This window comes from Geotrypetes seraphini, chromosome 1 (assembly GCF_902459505.1).
Source record: "Geotrypetes seraphini chromosome 1, aGeoSer1.1, whole genome shotgun sequence".
NCBI lineage: Eukaryota > Metazoa > Chordata > Amphibia > Gymnophiona > Dermophiidae > Geotrypetes > Geotrypetes seraphini.
The window spans coordinates 300,023,829-300,045,090 of record NC_047084.1 but is presented as its reverse complement, the minus strand read 5'-3'; the positions used below and the strand labels follow the sequence as shown (position 1 = coordinate 300,045,090).

General features: G+C 41.0%; 1 protein-coding gene across 1 annotated transcript in view; it reads right to left on the bottom strand.

The window, feature by feature from the left end:
* Positions 1-8,185: 8,185 nt before the first annotated feature.
* The window catches only part of LOC117364859, a 47,645-nt gene continuing 34,568 nt past the window's right edge, over positions 8,186-21,262 (bottom strand). The window contains exons 5-6 of the mRNA XM_033954570.1: positions 19,808-19,970; positions 8,186-14,358 (exon numbers count right to left, since the gene is read on the bottom strand). Of these exons, the coding sequence (XP_033810461.1) occupies positions 13,366-14,358; positions 19,808-19,970 (1,156 nt within the window). The 3' untranslated portion in view covers positions 8,186-13,365. The remainder of the gene's footprint in view (positions 14,359-19,807; positions 19,971-21,262) is intronic.

Genomic DNA, 21,262 nt, shown 5'->3' with positions numbered 1-21,262 from the left:
TGAAAAGATGTTTGCAGAAAAGAGAAAGTGTGAGCCATAGAAGTTAGTTGGTTTTTAAGCAGGTATTCAGAAAAGTAACAAACCAGTAGAGCATGACAGGGAAAAGAAACTAAGTAAACAGGACAATTAAAGGTTTGTAGTGAGGGAAAGTTGGTTATAGAATGTGAAATGTAAAGAGTCATCAAGCAAGGATAAATAAGCAGCAGTAAAGCGTTGGAGAGAGTACTCCAAGAAGCAGGTTAGACAACGTGCTACGCATCGGATTGCCTCAAGTGCAGAGGAGAAAGAGGAGCAAAGAAAGCCCAATGGTGGCAAGAAAAGCAAGAGGGGTTGGGAAAGGAATGGAGGTAAATAAGAGACAAGGAATAGAAGTAGTAAGCCGGGTCAAAGAGAGTGGAGAGAGTAGAAAACACAGCCACAGGAGACAGATATAAGGAAGAAGATGAAGAGAGTAGCAAGGAGCATGGCTAATTAGATTCAATTCAGTAGTAATAGTGGATAAGAAAAGAAAAGTCGATTGAAGTAAGAGTTGGAAAGTGAAAGGAATTAGGAATCATTGAGGTTAATTGATTTCAGAAAGGTAAACAGCTGAGTATGCAAGAGAGAAGGGAAAACCTTACCAGAAGCAGTCTAAATGAAATGCGAAGAGCCGTGCAGGGGAAGAGATAAGCTGTGTACACAGGCAATTAAAGGCTTAAAAAGAGCGTAGCGGTTATATAACATAGTGAGTCAGCTATCAGCAGAGAAAAGTAGCAGAAGGGAGGTGAAGGAGAGAGTCAAAAAAACAAATCGGCATCAAAAAACAACGCTGGTGTACTTCTTCAAGTGTGTGAGTGACCAGAGCAGAGCAGGCAAAATGGAGGCAAGAGGGAGGGTGCGGGAAGAAAGAGCATGGAGAGACGGAGAAGAAAGGAGAAAACCGAAGCAAGGGGAACAGACCATTCAAGCAGAGGAGGCAATAGCGACAACATACAGAATTATTTAGCAAATTTCTTAACAGCAAGCATATAAACGCTATTTCAAGCCGAAGCGTCCATCCGAAACAAAATGGAGTCAGGAGTAGCAGTGAACAGCAATCCGGAGAAGGCTGGTAAGTGGTGAATGAGTGTGTTAGTAGAGCCAAACAGCGGCAGGACAATTAGAACAGCGGAGGAAATGAAGAAAGTAGGTAGAATTGCTGCTTAAACTTCAGAAGGAAGCGAGTGATTGTAGAGTTCAGTTCAGAAAGTCCGTCGAAGGAAAATGAAGGTAAAGGCAGCAGTAAACAGCAATCCGGAGAAGGCAGTGAGACAGTGAATGAATGAGTTAGTGAGATCTCATCACACGGCGTCAATAGGAGTCGGAGATTTCTCTTCTATAAAGGACGCTAGTTGCTCCGGGTCGGTGAAGTCGCGTGTTTGGTTCAGATACATGACTCTCATTCTGGCAGGGTAGTAGATCCCAAAGCGAGCGCCCATTTTTTTTAGCTGGGGACGTAGAGCCAGAAGTTGTTGCCTGGATTTCACCGTAGTCTTGTGGAGGTCAGACAGAAACAAGATTTTGTTGCCCTCAAAGGTAATCGGAGCGAGCGAGCGAGCGGGCTTTTTGCATAATCTCCAGTACCTGCTGGTACCAGAGAACTTTGAAAATAATCGGCCTCGGACGTTGGTCTCGTGGTTGCCGAGACGAGGGTGTGCGGTGGGCTCTCTCGATCTCAAAATCCTTCGCGAATTGAATGTGAAGGAGAGATGAAATGAAAGTTTCCAAGAATGACAGTATATTAGTACCTTCACTATTTTCCGGTACCCCGAGCAGCCGCACATTATTTTGACGCGAGCGGTTGCTGGCGTCCTCAAGTTCCCGCTCTATGAGAAGTGTGCGCTTCACATGGGACTGCAGGGCTTTGATATTGGCATCGGCAGTGGCAGACTTTATTTCTAGATCTGCAAGCTTAGTTTTAAAAGCAGAAATGTCAGAATGAATGGTAGTAAGTTCGTCTTTCATTTCAGATAAGGCATCCTTCGTGTCAGTCATTATATCTTGGAGTGACCGAATTGCCTCCCAAAGATCAAGCATGGTAGGAGCCTCCGGCTTGTCAGGTTTGTCTGATCCAGTTTTTGCAGGTGACAAGGGTTCAGGCTTGTGGCGTTTTCCAACTTTTGACGAAGCCATAGTATAAAGAATAAATTCTGCCGAAAATTAAGATGAAAAATGCAGAAATTTAGCTCAGATGAGGAAAAATAGTAGTTAGGGCTGCTGGAGCTGATCTAACCCACGACCATCCTAGTCGGGCTCCACAGCGCCCCCCCCCCAAGTGTTGAATCTATAATTACATCCAGAACTTTACTTGAGAATTCAATCATAGAAACATAGAACATGACGGCAGAAAAGGGCCACGGCCCATCTAGTCTGTCCACACTAATGGCCCACCCCCTAACTACCTCCATGAAGAGATCACATGCTAATCCCATCTTTTCTTAAAATCTGGCACGCTGCTGGCCTCAATTACCTGTTGTGGAACATTATTCCAGCGGTCAACCACCCTTTCGGTGAAGAAATATTTTCTGGTGTCGCCATGAAATTTCCCACCCCTGATTTTCAACAGATGCCCTCTTGTTGCCGTGGGTTCTTTAAGGAAAAAGAGATCCTCTTCCACCTCGATACGGCCTGTGACATATTTGAACGTCTCGATCATGTCTCCCCTCTCTCTGCGTTCCTCAAGTGAGTACAGCTGCAACTTACCCAGTCGTTTCTCATACGGGAGATCCTTGAGTGAGGATCTCATAAGGGAGATCCTTGAGTGAGGATCCTGAAGGCAACAGAATAGACGAAGGTAGTTGCTTTAATTTTGGGCCAAGCCAAAGAAACTTTGATTTGGACTCGTTCAGTTTCATTTGTACAGTAAGTCCCAAGACTGAAGTTTCTTTATACATTCTATTATATTCCCAACGAGGTTAGTGAGATTCGAGTGTATCTCAAGAAGGACAAAGATGTCTTCATACATAAATAGTGTTTCGCAGGGGGCTAAATGGAAAAACTTCAAAGTAGTCATGTAGATGTTGAAAAGAATAGGTGATAAAGGTGATCCCTGTAGGACTCCGCATAGAGGCTTCCAAGAGGATGATATGGTGCCATTCATATTAACAGTATATGAGCGATATCGTAAGAATTTTGAAAAACAGTCTAAGACTGGAATCAATACCTATCTCAGAAAGTTGGTAAATCAAAATATCATGGTGAACGACATTGAAGGCCGCCAATAGATTGAATTGTAGCAAACTTATTGTGCGCTTGCAATTGCTGAACCTTAGAGATTAATGAAATCAGTAGAGATTCAGTACTGAGATTAGGTCTGAATCCATGTTGGCAAGATAAAAGAATGGAAAATCTCTCTAAATATGATGAAAGCTGAGCAGATATAATGGACTTTAACATTTTGGTCAGTAGAGGAATATTCGCTACAGGTCAATAGCTAGACGGTGAGGATGGATCTAAGTCAGCTTTCTTCAATAGTGGGGACAGAACAATGTGTCCCATCTTTGCTTTAGTCTTTACTGCCCATACCAGAAACAGTATTTAATGATGATGATGTGGAACTGAAAAAAATATCTGTGAGCCTGGAAGATGTAATAAACCAAGCTAAAGAATGGTAAATTACCTGGACCAGATGGTATACATCCCAGAGTACTGAAAGAACTCAAAAATTAAATTGCAGCCGTATTAGTAATGTATAACAAGGCCAACAACAAAAACAAAATTTATTGGTGCCTTGGGTTTTTTGACCTGTTCCTGGGGTTATTTGGAGCGTTGATTTAGAAAATTGCATTGGATAAACCACATCAGTTCTAGTTTCTTAGATATGGTTGAAATTTTTTTTTCAAAATTGCTATGCATAACAAGATTTCTTTAGTCTTAGAAAAGATAAATTATCAAGAACATCAATGGGTGATTTGTGTAGACTTGAAGATGGTTAATTTTCTTCTTGGTCAACAAAGTGGCTATTCAAAGTATCCTTAATTTTTATGCATTTGGGCTAGTAGAGCCAAACTTGAACATTGGGCAAAAAAAGATTGGCCTCCGAGGGAATATATGGTGGTTGGAGGACAAATTTGGTAGCAAAAGATAGAATCATACTGCTACCACTACATATAAAGCTAGGCCAGATGAAACAATTTGTAAAAGCTTTGAATAAAGACAGTTTGTATATTGAATACACAGCGCATATGTTACCTGGACTTACAATGGAAAAACTGAAGACATGAATTTTTGATGGTCCACAAATCAGACAACTTATAAATGTCCCACATTTCATAGCTTCAGTGAATGAAAGCAAATTATATGCCTGGTCTTCATTTGTTCTTGTTGTAAAAAAATATTTCTTAGCAACAAGAAGACAGACAGCTACACACAATTAGTAGAGGATATGCTCTTTCATTTCAACAGGCTTGGCTGTAACATGAGTGTTAAAGCCTATTCTTGTGTGACGAATGACTGGAAATTTCGTATCATAAACTTGTGCTTTGGTATGAAATAAGTAGATTTTCATGTTGTACTTTTCTTTTAATTTTAATGTTTCCTTCATGCTTAACAGATATTAACACTACATTAAAATATTCTGATTTTTTTTAATGGGCGAGCAGAGTGAAGAGTGGTATATGGCACATGTTCTGTATCTCAAAAACTAGAGCTGATAGGAGAAAACCGGTGCCATTTTTGGAATTTGCAGGTCAAATATACCCAGAAATAGATCTAACATTTGAGGTTTCAAAATGAGTGTTGGCCAGTGTAATCTATCATTAAAATCATCATCACATCTGAAGATTGGAAAGTGACTAATGTAATGCCAATTTTTTTTAAAATCTTTATTGATGTTTTAAACTTTAAAAGTGCAATACAAATGTTATATCAGAGAATCTGCACAAAAAACACTGTCAATTTACAATTATTACATTGAAAAAAAATTTTTCTCCCCTCCTTGTCTTAAATACTAATCCAAAATACAATAAACTATGAATTCAATATATATATATATAATGGAATAAATTAACTCCTCCAAATAAATTTCCCACCCCCCACCCAGATACCCTCCCGGATGTGCAAGGAATCAAATGAAAAAAGAAAGAAAGAAACATAACCCCAATTATAATGCAATAAAATTGGTCAATGGACTCCAAACATCATTAAAGGACTTATTATTCCCTATACGGTCTGCCATCATCCTTTCATATTTGTACGTGGTACACACTGTTACCCACCAAAAAAGTAAAATTAATCCTATCGTGGTTCTTCCAATTGTGAGTAATCAGTTGAACCCCTATTCCTGTGAGAATTAGAAAAAGACAACTTTTATGCTTATCCAATGTAGGTTTAAAATGAAGTATCGTACCACATATTACTGCCTCATATGACAAGGGGATAGATGATTCAAGAATGAAATTAATTTGTCCCCAAATTGACCTCCAGAAACCAAGTATCAATGGAAAAAAATATAACAGATGATCCAAAGTCCCTATATGAATATGACAGTGCCAGCATCTATTAGATTTGGACTTATCTATTTTATTTAAATGAACTGGGGTCCAAAATATCCTATGTAATAGAAATAACCATGTTTGTCTCATAGATGCTAACGATGTACATTGTAATCTCCAAGTCCAAATTCGTGGCCACCGAGACACAGAAATATACTGTTTAATCTCGATGCTCCAAATATCTCTTAAGACTATTTTTTGGTTTCTTATTTAAAAATCCAGAAATCAATTTATACACTGGGCGGCCTGATGACCTACTAGATATGTCTGGTAGCAAAGGATCTGCAAGCTATAATAAGTTTTTAAGTTTTTCCATTCAGGGAGCCCACTCTGAATAGCCTGCTTCACCCTCGTGAGAGACTCCTGAGGAAATTTTAAAAACATCAGATAAGAGGCGGTGTCCTGTTTTTGATTGGGAACTGGTTAAATGAAAGAAAACAGAGTTCTCTCAGTGGAGGAAGGTGAATAGTAGGTCACAGGGACACGTTCTTGGATCAGTACTTTTTAACAATTTTGTAAATGATCTAGAAATGAGAATGATGTATAAGGTAATCAGATTTACAGATGACAAAATTATTCAGTTTTTAAATCGCCTGCAGACTGAGAAATTGCTGGAGGTTCTTATGAGACTGGAAGACTAGGCTTCCAAATGGCAGATGAAATTTAATGTACCGTGTTTCCCCGAAAATAAGACACTGTCATATTAATTTTGGGCCCAAAAAAGGTCTTATTTCGGTGCGATCTTATTTTTTTTTTTCATGTACAATGATTATCTCTCCCTTCCTCTCCTCAGCTCAGCCAAGAACAATCAATGATATAGTTGGGATTAAGGTTATTCAAATTACTGCCATGCATTTTCAGATTCTGGTAGGACCTCACACCAAAACACACACTTACAAACACAACATAAACACTTAACATTTCCTGAAGTTTAGTACTGAACTTTGTGGGTAGGCTCAAGTAGACATGAGTTGTAATCCACAACAACAAAAATGTAGAATCAGCAGGGAAGCTAGACATACATAAGAATAGCCATACTAGGTCAGACCAATGGTCCATCAAGCCCAGTAGCCTGTTTTCATGGTGGCTAATCCAGGTCACTAGTACCTGGCCCAAACCCAAGGAGTAGCAATATTCTATGCTACCAGTCCAGGGCAAGCAGTGGCTTCCACCATGTCTTTCTCAACAGAGTATGGACTTTTCCTCCAGGAAGTTGTCCAAACCTTTCTTAAAACCAGGTTCGCTATCCACTCTGGCAAAGCGTTCCAGAGCTTAACTATTCTTTGAGTGAAAAAATATTTCCTCCTATTGGTTTTAAAAGTAGTTCCCTGTAACTTCCTCGAGGGTACCCTAGTCTTTGTAATTTTTTACGGAGTGAAAAATCGATCCACTTGTACCCATTCTACTCCACTCAGGATTTTGTAGACTTCAATCATATCTCCCCTCAGCCGTCTCTTTTCCAAACTGAAGAGCCCTAACCTTTTTAGTCTTTTCTTATACGAGAGGAGTTCCATCCCCTTTATCATTAAATGACCCTAGGTGTCTCCCTAGAGCCGTGACAGACACCTGAAATGTAGGCCAACAAAATGCTAGCCTACATTTCAAAACCTTAAGGCCAACTCAGCTGATTGTAGCATTGGAATCTTTGAGCTGAAGCGGCAGGCCTCCATGAAGCCATGGCTTCGGAGTCTTATGCCACACCTATTCCATCTCAGGATACATTCGGAAAGAGGCCTAACACCCTGATTGGCTTATGTGCCTAAGACTCCTCCTATGGGAGGGGCCTTAGGCATCTGAGCCAATCAGGGCCTTAGGCCCCTCTCCAGTGTATCCCAGGATGCACTGCGAAGGGGATGATCTGCCATTTTGCAGAGGTGGGCCTGTCAGCTGGCGGGAGTAAGCATCCCTCTGGTTGACCTTTCTTCATTAAAAGTATGGGGGTGGAGTGAGGGTCTAGAGGTTTGGGGGGTGCCGGGGGGTCTGGAGGCTTGGGGGATGTTAGTGAGGGCTCTAGAGGTTTTGGGGGTGTTGCCAGTTGGGGGATGTCAGGCATTCTTGAGGGAGTGGCAGGAGGGAGTGCACATCCTGCCGGGCTACATTCTGGGAGGGGGGGTCAAGGGTTTGGGGGATGGTGGCAGAGGGAGTGGGCATCCTTTCTGCTGTGCTTTCCAGGGTGTGTCAGGGGATCGTGGGCTGGTGGCAGGGGGGGAGTGGGCATTCCTACTGCCAATTTCGGGGTACTTGTTGAGGGCCCCATGCCGCAACTGCTCAGTTGATTGCGGCAGGGGTATTTTTCCCCTTGATCAGCTGAGCCATTGGGACTCCCTGAAGCTGTGGCTTTGGGGAGCAGTAGATGATAATCTTTTCAAATACTTCTGGATTTGAGTTTGACGGAGTCTGAGCCCAAGCGTACGTAGAAGAGCAGATATCCCTCATCAACTCTGGCTGGCTTTTGAGATCTGTATCAAAGTCTTTGTATGACTTACGCTTAAAGTTGTGCTGTATGAACAAAATTCCTATGACAGATTCAAGCAGCAGAGGGGCGATCAGCAATGCTTTTCTCTCTCTAGTATCCCCTTGGGTCCAGGCTGACTAATAGACAAGAAATGGTTTCTCTCATTACATAAGCAGGTGTGTTGGTCATAGGCACGGAAAAGAAAAAGAGGATATTTTCCTAAAAGTTAAAATTTATTTATTTTGTTTTCTAGCTCGTTCTCCCCAAAGAGCTCAGAACGGGTTACAGGTTAACATACAGAATATAAAGTTAGTGGGTTACAATTTGCAATAGTTACAGTACAAATTTTTTCAATACAAGTTTTTATCCTAACTCGACACATACTAGGGATCTAATATGCATAATAGACAAGTTACAGGCTATGATTTTTAATGCAAACACCCTGAGATTATGGGTTAAGCTGGCACTACAGAGATCCATTCTGAGAAATGATAAATTGAAAAAAAAAAAATTGGTTAGAATATTACTGGGCTTCCTGCTGCCACAGTTATGCCACAGAGCACTAGCCCTACCTCAAGGGACTGAGTGAAAGCTGGATTCAAATCAGGTCTGTGGAGGACTTAGATTTTGTTTATATGCTGCCAGGCAGGCTTCTTGCACTGCTCTGCCCTAGAAGCTCCTTGCCTCAGCTGGCCATGAGTGTCGGGATTTTTTTTTTTAAGATTAAAATTGGATCTGGAATCCAAAGGTATATTTATTTATTTGCAGTATTAGTCAAACTGCCTTTCAATAATTTCAAGGCAGTGTCTGATATGAATAATAACGGGGAGATGAGATGTGATATACAGATTTTTTTTCATTATCAAAGTGGTTGAAAACAAAGAGGACATATCTGAAGAAATCCAAAAGGAGGACATGCCCTCTTAAAAGATTATGGGCTCCTTTTATTAAGCTGCGCTAGCTGGTGTTAGTTTTTATGTGTAGTGCGGGTGTTGGCATGCGCTAATCAGCAGCACGCACTAAAAACGCTAGCACTCCTTAGTAAAAGGAGCCCTATGTATGGTAATCCTAGACAGTGGTGTATCAAGGATAAAGTGGTAGGTGCAAGAGGATGCTAGTTTCCTCTTCACAGCATGGCCCCATCTGTCCCATCTGTCAGTGCTGATGCTTATCTTCTGGATTAGCAGCAGCAAATCAAGTTAAAGACATTGCAGGGCCATGCCCTGCATAGACACAGCTGCTAGTTTGGTTCCTTCCCACTTTGTCAGCTTCCAGTTCCAGGGCACAACCAACAGCTGTCGGTATACAGAGTGCAGGCCCTGTATCTTTTAACTGGGTTTGCTGTTGCTGGTCTGGAGAAGCAGCAGCAGTGGAGGACAGAAAGAGGAGATACAGAGAAAAGTGGAAACAGAAGAAAGGGGATGCTGGATATAAAAGGGAGAGAGAGGGAAACAGGCCAAATGAAAGGGAGTGTAATGGCAGGAGGGCAGATAACAGTATGTTGGATGGAAGGGGGCAGAGAGAGAGGGAAGAGAAAAAGAGCATACATTAAATGGAAGGAGCAAGAGGACAAATGCTAGATGGAGGGGGAAGAAGGCAGATGCTGTATGGAGCAGGAGAGGAAAAGAAGATAGAGTTTGTGAGTCTGGGGAATAAATTGAATAAGGAAAGGGAGGAGAGAGAAAAATGACAAATGGATAGGGAATCCTGGCAAGAGAGTGAAGACAAGCAGAAATCAGAATCTAGGACCAACACAATTAAAAAAGCAAATGGGCAGTTGAAGGTAGAAAAACAGGATTGATTTTTTTGGGGGCGGAGCTTGGAATAAAACAGTATGGTAGCTGCATTAATAAACATAAATAGAAAAGGAAATAAGGTGATCTTTGTACTGAACTAGTTTTAATACATTTTTGACATTACTTTCAGAGAACAAGACTCCCTTCCTCACATCCGGAATAGCAGTGTACTTTCCTTATCTAAAGAAGGAGTTTTTAGTCTCTGAAACCTAATTTTAATCCGCCTTGAACTGCAAGGTAATGGCGGAATAAAAATCACTAATGTAATGTAATATTTAGTCTAATAAAATGGCATCTATTTTTCATTTTATTTGTATTTACTAATTTGTAGTGTACTGATTGCAATGTCAGTTTTTGAAATTTCTATCTATCTTAACATCTAATTGTCTTGCTTCCTTTCTATTAAATGTTCCTAGGTTCTCCTAATGCCTACACGTCTGGGCTTGGAAAGACACAAGTACCTTGAGATTTTGCCAGGTACTTGTGTCCTGGGTTGGTCTTTGTTGAAAACAGGACACTGGGCTTGATGGACCTTTGGTCTGTCCCAGTATGGCAACCCTTATGTTCTTATGAGACAATGCAACAATACTGTGAGCAGTGGCATAGTAAGGGGAGGCAGGGGGGTGGACCACCCCAGGCGCCATCTTGGTGGGGAAACTGGCATCTCTTCGCTCCCTATGCCACGCTTGTGCCCTCCTCTGACCCATACCACTTTAAAATCTTCACCAGCATGAGCAACTACTCTAGCCAGCCTGGCTCCCTCTGAAATCACTTTGGGGTCATGGGGCCAGGAAGTGACATCAGAGGGAAAGCCAACGCGAGCATCAGGCCGGAGGAAGCTGCTTGCGCTGGCAAAGATTTAAAGAGGTACGGGGGGGGGGGGAAGAGAGGGCATGAGTGTGGCGTGGAGGCATAGAAGGAACAGTGGGGGTGGAGAGGAGGGCAACACTTATCCATGCTACACCACTGACTGTGAGTACCTACCTGCAGTACACAGTTGCACCAGTGGGTGGCCCCTGGTTCTTTGCTGGCTTCACTCAACTGTGGCCAAAACTCTGCCACTCCATTTTAGACAGTGTTCACTCATTTATCTGCTAGAGCTAGCAGGGGCGTCTATTGTCTACATGCTGCAAATGTCACATAACCCAAACCCTGGTCACTTAAAAATTAATCCTTAATGTATTTGTTGCAGATTTTATGCAATAGATGATACAGCCAAAACTTCATTCATTTACTGCATTTATGAAGAGATTCACCCAAGGTGGTGTATAAAAGGTATAGTGTGACATAAAACTTACAATTTTGTTAACAACATAAAGAATTTTACATAGAGGCAGATACTTTTTTTTTTTAAATTTACTGCTTACTGTATAGTCTAAACTCACAATCTAACTATGATACCTGGGGTAATGGAGGTTGAAGTGGCTTGCCTATGGTCACAAGGAGCAGTGGTGGGATCAAACCCACATGAGGAAGCAGCTGTACCCACTAGGCCACTCCTCCACTCACTCCATTCACCACTGGCTCATTGTAAGAGAATGGGAAACACACTGCTGTTTTTATCTTTTCTTCTCTCAGTAAGAATTTTTAAATTAAACTGAAATTTAGGAAACTTTAGTCATAAAATAGCAAAAAGGGTAGGTTGTTGTTTTTTTTTTTTAGTATTATTAACAGTGCTTGATTAATGTAGTGAAAGCCAAGTATCTGACTGTGTAAACTGAGATGTTTTCTGTGGCATCAGTTTCATAAAGCCTGTAACAAATGCCATAATAATTCATTGTTAAGTAATCAAGGTTTAGGTTATTTGACATGTAGTGTTACAGTAGAGACCTCTAGTGGCTGCATCAAGTAAATGAGTATTGCCTAAAACAGAACTTTCAAGATCCTCTGTACTACATTGCTATTGTGATTTGGCTGCATAAGCCAATATACATTACATTAATACCATCACAAAGTACTGAACAAGGGGTAAGAGGCTAAAGAAGGTCTCCAATGAAGAAGGGAGAAACCCATCTGATCCTAACAAAAAATCTGAGATGTCAGAGGAAGTCTAAGGAGTGTTAGTGCCATAGAAAAATGATGGCTGAAGCCTGCACCTGAGTCCTGTCCCACCTCCTGAAGCTATTTGACTAAATGTTTAGGAGGAGGAGGCACAGGAGGCAAAGATTTTCTTTGCCTTAGGAGTTTGGAGTACAGGGATATAGGAAGTGAAGTTTCTCTACCTAGAGGTGAAGGCACAAGAAAACTGAACTGGGACATATATTTCATTCTATGAAATCTTTCATTCATTCGTTTTACTTCTTCAAATATTTAAAGATTTTAAGCAAGCTTATGTTGGTTGAGAACAAACATATGCATTGACTGGACTGTGCATTTCTGGAAGAGGAGAGTGAGAGGAGCAAGTGATTCCATGGATTAAGAGCCTTCCAGTCCTTGTTGACCCATCCCATGAGCACTATATCAAGCAGAGAGCTGTCTCTTGTGAAGTATGTACCCATGGTCTCCACATAGAGTTAGCTATATGGTGAGGGGCTATAGACCCAGGGATCTACTTGTACATTGAGCATCCGTCAATCACTGGGGATATTATCCAATTCTCAATCATTACAAATTATACTATATGACAATGCTAATGGAGTTCTGGTACCAGCACAAGTGGACTGTCATAGACCACAGTATAGTTAAGACAATGTTAAAGTATCACAAAAAATCATTAGACTCAATGCACCTGAAATAAAAGTAACAAATAAATCTTGGGCTGCACATTCCAGTTCCATGTGCATATCCTGCCGAATTTCCACTGGAGTCAACATACATGAGAGTGAACTTCAATGGCTGAGATGCTCATGATTTCATGTAACTCAGTGAGGCCTTTCCCCAGTGGAAGGGTTTTCTGGTGAACAGGACTTGTTAGTGTTTTTTCTCCAAAGGGCATACGTGGTTGTAGATATATAGTGTAGGATTCCTTGGGATCATATTTCTGGAGTGGCTTCATGCTATATAGCTCCATCTTAAAGCTTGATGCGATGCTTTCACAGGTCAGATTGGCTATTTATAATAGCCCACCTAGATGGCCTCAATCCCTTGAACAGGACGATCCCATTATTGGTTGTACTTGGTTCCAGTACTTAGGGATCCTTTTACTAAGCTGCGTTAGGGCATTAACGCGCAGAATAGCGCGTGCGCGCTAGATGCTAATGTCAGCATTGTGCTGATGTTCATTCTAGCCACGTAGCACGGGGTTAGCACGCGCTAATCTACTGCATGCGCTAAAAACGCTAGCGCACCTTAGTAAAAGGAACCCTTAATGTAATTTATCCGATACAGCTTGTTTCCAAAGTCTCTCTTGTCACATATATGGGTAGATGACTGGTTGTACCATGATTGAGGATATTCTAAGGAATTATTCTGTACAGGTTTTCCACTGCTGCTGTTAGTTTTGTGAAGTCTACAGACCGTGTCATCAGGATAGCTATCATAGCCCACAGATGTGATCCTTCTATGCTGCTGGTGGGATTTCCATGCCCTTTATGAAAAGCAAGTTTCTCAAAGGTTGATAATCTTGCAAAAGCAAAGACAGGTTTTGGTCTTACTTTGACTGGGATTAACTGGAGCTCCTGGTTACTGGTTTTGACTTTTTAACTTTGAAACACTTATCTCGTTTCTGCTCAGGATATGGATGCAAACTGAGATCTGAAGAAGGCTCTTTTGATAATCTGCCTTCAGTAGTTTTGTTTTTTTTATGTGAGTGCTCTCTTTTACGATTTACGACTCTGTAAAGCAGCTGAGGAACTCGACAGTGGGGGCTATGTTGTAGGAATGTGCATAAGTCCTGTGAAATGGAGGTGGATGAAGCGAGTTCAAGTGGGTTCCGTGTCTGAGATATAACTCTAGAAAATTTATAGCAGCTGTTATCTCCTGGGATGCTGTAACGTCTTGACCTTTCAACATATGGAATTTTCTTAGAACAATGACTGCTATTAAGATTTATTGAGATTTGCCTTCTAGCTTCAGAGATATCTTTCCCTTTGAGCTTCATGAGAAACTGAGCATTAAGTTGTGTATGATTTCCTATGACTGGTAGAAGCAAACTTTCTTGGACACAGTTTCCAGGTGAAATAATTTGATTTTCCACTTTTTTAACAAGATGAGTGGGGTAGAGTGGGGAAACCTGGTTCAGAAACTTAGGGATTGTACATTTTGAGGAAGAGGAGGAATTGAATTTTAAATCCGGGTTACAGAGCAGCTCAGAAGTTTCTGGTTTAGAAGACAGATTCAGAGGAAGTGCCTCTTCTTCACCAATTGATTTTTGCTTTCTCAGCTGTCCCAGGTACTCATATTGTTGCTCAGACTCCTGTGGCATTGAAAAGCCAGTATTGATTCTGGTTTGTTCATTCACAAGAATATATCGAGCATGTTGTGGAGAAGACGACTGGTTAGCATGCACTGTTAGAGGGATGGGTGATAGTGGTAATGGAGTTACGCTGGAGAAAGCTAGAACTTCTTGATGTTCCTGCTGCCATTGTCTTTGGTCTCTATTAGGCACCAATCCTGTCACTGGTTCATGTGGAAACACGAATGGCCTGTTCTGAAATTTCTGCCAAAAGAAACAGATTGCAGTTGTGAATCACGTAGGGAAATTGCTTTGGTTTAACACATAACTTGCATATTCATATTACTGTAAGCCTCTTGTTTTATCCTTGTTCAATTATATATACATATAGGGGCATAATCAAAACATACGTCTAAGTCCGATTTGGGCTTATGGTGCTAGACGCCCAAAATTAGCACTGGGAAAATGCCCGTTTGTGAAAAATACATCTCAAATTTTTTTTTTTTTTTTTAATCGTCTATCTGAAAATCCAGTCTATTGTTCATCCATGTCCCAAACACCGAGAACAAGACCGTTTGGACATGGGAGGGGCCAATCTTTTAATGGACTGGCCACCCAGACATGGCAACAGAGCAGTGGGACACTTTACAGGGCACTGCTGTGAACTTCACAAAAAGGGTGCCAGATAAAGATCTCACCAGAACTCCCATATAGGTTATGGCGAGTCCCCCATAACACACCCAAAACCCACTATACCCACCTGTCTACAACCCCAATAGCCCTTATGGCTGCAGGTGGCACCTATATGGCAGTAGAGTAGAGTTTTGGAGGGTATGGTGGGCACAGATGTTCCTCCATAAATGTAGTAGTTAGAGTGGCTTATAGGCCTGGGTCCTCCTCTCTGTGGTTCACTAGCCCACTCCCCAGGCTATTTAAGACACCTATGTGCTGCTCTACTAGGCTTTCCTATATCAAGTTCTGATGTTCTGAAGACAGGTATGTACTTTTTTATTCTGATCTTTGAGGGGGTGTGAGGAGGTTAGTGAACACTGGGGGAGTGTTTGGGATCTTTACTTTATCTCTGCAGTCTTTATCTGGTCACTTTGGATACCTTTTTGGCACTTATACCTGTTTTTACATTGTCTAACTCACAACGTTTAAATTTCATCCAGGAAATCTAGTAAAACATGCGATTATCCCTGAGGACGACTAAGTCTAGATCGGCCCCCATCCCGTCCACATACTGCCTAACCACTCCTCCAGATATGCCCCTTTCAGCTCTGGGTGTACAGTGGCATTCAGAGGCATAAAACGTTCCACGGCACGTCCAGAAAGTTGGTTTGATTATCGACACTTGGATGCCCTGTTTTTTAGGTCGTCCAAGTATCCACATGGATGGGCTTTTAGACATGTTTAAGTTTTGATTCTGAGCCCTATAAACTTTTAGGTTTTACATCACATCCTGACAACAATTAAAAAGAAGCAAATCAAAATGATGGTTCAAATGAACCAGAAAAATAAACATAACTAGGTCACAGTGAGGAGAGAGAGAGAGAGAAAACATAATAAATTAAAAACACAAGAAAGTGAAAGGAGGCCCAGAAAACAAGGGAATATAGAAAGATTAGGTTCTTATCTCGGTAATCTTCTTTCTTGTAGATGTGTCTAGTGGTCCTGAAATAATAGGGTTCTGTATATCAACTTGCAAGTTACTTACAGAAAACTTTCAATCATGTTTTTAACTCCGCATCCTTCCCAGGGAGCTGCTCCTGCCCCCTCAGTTCATATAAAAGCAATCAAGTAGCACTGTAATAAAGACATAACTGGAAGGAAGGAAACGGAAAAATCCCCAACACTACAATTCTGTTTTGCTCTGTAATAAACATAGTAATCATGCAAACTTGTGCAACCAGCACTAACCATATAGAGAGCTCGTAACTACTCACATGTCCTGCTATAAAGCAGAGACTTAAATCCAGACAGTATGGTATTGAGGATTTTCCTATGAATTATCTCTTTTTTTTTTTCTCTCAGCTTCTCTGAGAGACAAAGAATTCTTCAAAATCAGACTAATCCCAAGGCAGAAGGCAGCTGAAACCCATTCACAGGGTGGGTCTTCAGGACCACTAGACACATCTACAAAAAGATTACCAAGGTATGAACCTAATATTTCTTTCTAGTGCAATGTGTCTAGTGGTCCTGAAATAATAGGGATGTACCAAAACAGACCCACAGAGTCAAGACCTGTCCCACTGTGCCTGTCTTTATGAAAGCAGCATCCTTCCCGCCTGCTATGTCCACCCTATAGCATAGGCAGCAGAACGCTTTTTTGTTTGGGGAGCACAAAATCTCCACCCAGACCTCTCCCAAGCTCCACTCCTGACCCCACCCATGCTCCACCCTTAATGCCAACCCCATAATAATGATAGTATTAATTGTAATACCATTTTTGTCCATTCATTTTTCTTATATACACACATAATATAATCTTATTAACAACACATGATGGTTAACCACAAAATTAAACTACACAGAGTTACGCAGAACTACACTACGCAGAACTGTATGCTTCTCAACATTCATTCCTACCAGAACACCTGGCCTTGGTCACACATGCAGAACACAGACAATACCTCCTATGCAAACAAAGGACCTCAATCTAAAAGTATTAATATACACAAATGAAACCCTAAGATGCCAGACTCTACATGTATTATAATAGCAGAGAAATAGAAAGAAATTAATTTATTTCTGAACAGTGCAAAATATAGACAGCAGCTTATAAATTCTCAAAAACGTCACTGCACACTTGATGAAAAAAAATCCATTTAGCTGTTAAACAGCTAAGTGTGCAGTGACGTTTGCATGATATTAACAAGAACAAACCAGTTATTTTGAACTTTTGAAACAGTTTGAACTTTTTAGCCTTTCCAGGTCGTGATCAAAAAACATTTTTATAGAATAACAATGACTGGAAGGTAAACTCTTTATCCAAGGGAGGTTTTGTAGCCTTCCTTTCAGAGTTTCACATCTCTGAGTAATTTTATACAATATTTCTTGATCACCCTTCAAAGGCTTGTCTTATTTACATGGTCAGTTATATGTCTTTTGGATTTTGACTCTTTCTTTTTTTTATTTTTATTTTTATTTTTTTTTTTCTTCTAGTTCAATATTTTTTATTGAGTTTTTTGAAAAAATATAAGAAACAGTTCAAGTACAGGGTATCAAAAAATAAAACAAAACATTTAGTATAACAAATATTCAGTTATATTGTGCAATGTAGAATTGAATCGTTTTAAAAGATCTAAAGTACTAGGACTGTTCATGAAAAGATAATAAAAGAAAAGATAAGAGGAAAGAGAGATTGAAAGAAGAAAGAAAGAGAATAAAATGAGGAAAAAGATGAAGGTAAAGAAAAAGAAGAAGAAGAAGAGAGGAGTGTCTATGAAATAGATTGAACATATGAGTCTAGGAATTTCCAGGGTGATTTACATTGTGTCAAACTTTTGGAAAGTCGAATTATATTTTTCTTTTCATAAGCATATGATTCAAATTTATGATACATGCTCAAAGAATTCCACCAAAAGGTATAGTTTAGTAATGAAGAGGACTTCCAATTTTTCAAGATGTGCATAAGGGCAGTCACAAACATTGCATCAATGAGTTTAGGAGGACAGTTAGACTGTGTAAAACAAGGGTGTTGAGATCGGAGAATTATAATGTCAAAGGAAATTTCTTCTGAACAATTGGTAATAGACTTTATGGTGTCCCAAATGCATGTCCAAAAGGAACGAACTTTAGCACAGTGGAAAAGCATGTGATCAAGAGTCCCAGCTTCTTTCATACAATTCCAACATATAGAGTCTTGTTTTAGGTTAGCTTTCCACATCCGAAAGGGTGTCCATACCGCATTCCACATAATGAAGAACATTGATTGTGAGACTCTGGATGATAAGATTTTGACTCTTTCTGACCTAGTGTTTGTCAAATAATATCCCTGAACGTAATTCAGTAATCTGCTTTCATCTTTGGCATTAAATTTTAACATTCAACTTTCTTATATTTTTCTGCTTTCTTCTCAAAATTTACTTTTCCATGTCGTACCTTCCCTTCCCATCTATCTATGTGTATCATCTCTCTCTTTCTTCTCCCCTATTCCCATCTATCCCATAAGAAGCATTTTTCTATCTCTCTTCCCTGCCACATCCATTGCTGTGCAACATCTCCTCTCTCTCCCCTTCTCCTCCATCCCTGTGTCCCATCTCCTCCCTATCTCTCCCGTGGTCTGACATCTCTTTCTTCCCCCTTACCCACTCATATGGTCTGGCATCTATCTTCTCTCCAATGGTCTGGTGTCTCTCTCTCCTTCCCTCCCTCTTCCCATAGTCTAACATCTCTCTCCTTTCAGCAGTCTGGTATCTCATTCTCCTCTCCTTCCTTTCTCTGGTCTAGCATCTCTTTTCCCCTCCAGTGATCTGACAACTTTCTCTCTCCTTTCATCACCCTTATCCAGAATCTGACATCTCTGCCTTTTTTGAGTCATCTGTCCTCCTTCCCAGTGTAATATTTCTCCTTCCCCCTTCTCCACCACTATCATGTCAAACAATTCTCCCTTTTTCTTCCTTTCCCCATGTATACCATTTCTCTTTCCCTCCCACTCCATGCACCTATGTACAACAATTTTATTTTTTTTCTCTTTCCTCCCCCTCTGGCAGCATCTCTCTTTCTCTCCCTTCTTAGCACCCTATCCATGCAGCATTTGTAATTCCCAAACCCCTCACTGTTCAGCATCTGTCCTTCCCAACCCCCTCCCAGCCCGTGCAACATGTGTCCTTCCCTGCTTCCCCCCAGCCCATGCAGCATCTATCCTTCTCAACCCCCTCCCAGCCTGAGCAATATTTGTTTTTCCCTGCCTTCCCACCCACCCCCAGCCCATGCAGCATCTGTCCTCCCTGCCTTCCCAATCCCCTACCCTCAGCCCGTGGCATATAGCGTATACTCTTCTTTCTTTCCTTCCTCCCTTCCCCTCCAGCGGGACCCTGCGGCATGACCTCTTCAACTCTGGACTCCCCCACACCAAGACAGAGGGGCTGAAAAAACAGGCTGGGAGAAGTGGATGGCTAAAAAATGAAAAGAAACAATGGGAGAAAAACAAACTGCACATGATCCTCAGTCTGAGGCACTCAATGTCCTTTCTTGTCAAATGACCCATCTAAGATGGTGGAGAGTAGTGTGAAACAGGAGGTGACATAGGGACCTCCAATGCAAGCTACCAAATTGAAAAGGGGTATGTGGCCTGGGTGGAGTTATGATGTCACTTCCTGTGATGTCACCAAAAGGGGCATGGTTTGAGGCAGGTTATACAAAAAGAAGGTGGGGTTAAGGGTGATGTTGAAGCCATAAAAGGATCAGGGAATGAGCAGCGATTGGATGGATAGTGGGTGTGGCTTGGGCAGATACTCACTTCTGATTGGTGTGATCAGAAGTGGGCATGGCCACCCATCAAACATATGCATATTAGGTTTGACAAAAGCTATTTAACCTTACTACTTCTCACCTAAATATCTATATTCTGTAAATTTAAACACACAATTGGTGTATTGATGCAAGTGACTGGCTAAAGACTTGCCCTTCTGCCATATTACAGAAGTCAGTGTAGCAGGAATGCTTAGGTGAGTTGGTATATAACATACCAATGCACTGGAGCGCTCACCTTCTTTGAATTATTCACCAGTCTTGGTTTCTTCTCTTCCTGTACATGTTGCTCTGATACTTGATCCTTGTATAGCCCTCGGCCACAGCGCTTCACTGTCATACTGAGCAACTCTGGATGGTCTTTTTCCCCTTTTAGGTGGCGCTCATATGGCAGAATCATCCTGAGGTTTAACACAAAATAAAACAACAGTGGCAGACCAGGATATACTATACTATTGTTTCAGGAGAAAGAAAGGTTTCCTGTACTCATAGGCACAGAGAGGAAGCTGCAATGTTTACAGAAAGTGAGATATATTCCTGAATTCAACTGGAATTATCTACAAGACAGCCATCACTGTTATGACATAATCATTTTGCCACAGTTTTAATAAGAAGAGTTTGACAGAGTTTTAAAATAGGAGAGCGCAAAACCTGAAATGGGTAGCAATGGAGGGTACGAGAGGCAATGTTAAGAAAAATTTTAAATACAGGCATTTAAATTAGTAATTAAAATACATTGTCATTGTTTATCTGCTCAGGTAGACTCTCAGAACTTTATTATATTTTTCAGGATCTTCTCAACTGTTATCAGTCACTTGAGCCCTTCAAGCCTATTGGTTCTTCCAGTCACTTGGGTCACCACCAGTTAAGCCTTTGATTACACTTTGGCCACACAAGGTAGATTAGGCTTACTGGGGGTTAGGTGGGAACCAGTATGTATCCCCCCAAGGATTGCCTAGAGAGTTCTTGTTGCTAAGAATTCCCTTCCGGGTACTTTCAGTCTGGAAGTCATCAGAAGAGATTCCTCTTAATAGCAGGGTGAAACTATAGGTCTTTCCCAGCAGACAATTCCCCAGTATGCAAATGAGTTGGCATCAGTTTCTTTAAGGGCTCTGTTTCCTTCTTTCTTCAACCACATCATCTTCTGGTAGTGATCTCTCAGTGAGGTGTTCTTCAAGCTCCTGCTCTCTGGTGACAGGACATATACCCCATCACATACATCAAAGGTAGTTTTTGCTTATATTTGAAATACTATCCTGCTTTACATGTTTTACATGGTCTAAGTCACAACGTCCAAGTTACGTCGATCCTGGGCTGTATAACTTTCGGTTATACATGCTATACGACTAACTCTAAGCCGGCCCACGTCCCATCCAACTCCCGCCCTTGACACTCCTCCCGAAACACTCCGTTTAGCTTTGGTCATTCAGCGGCACTATGAAGGCCTAGGTCGTTTAGAAATACGTCCAAAACGCGTTTTTATTATCGGCATTGGACGTTTTTGGGAAATGTTCATCCAAGTGCCGACTTAGGCTAGTTTTAGGACGTTTTTCTCTTTTGATTATGAGCCCCATACTGATTAGTGCAATATTAAATTGAATATTTGCTATTATATAGGGTTACCATATGGCTCCAGAAAAAGGAGGATGGATTGAGATATCCGGGTTTTACTTCCATTGGTTTCAATAGAAGT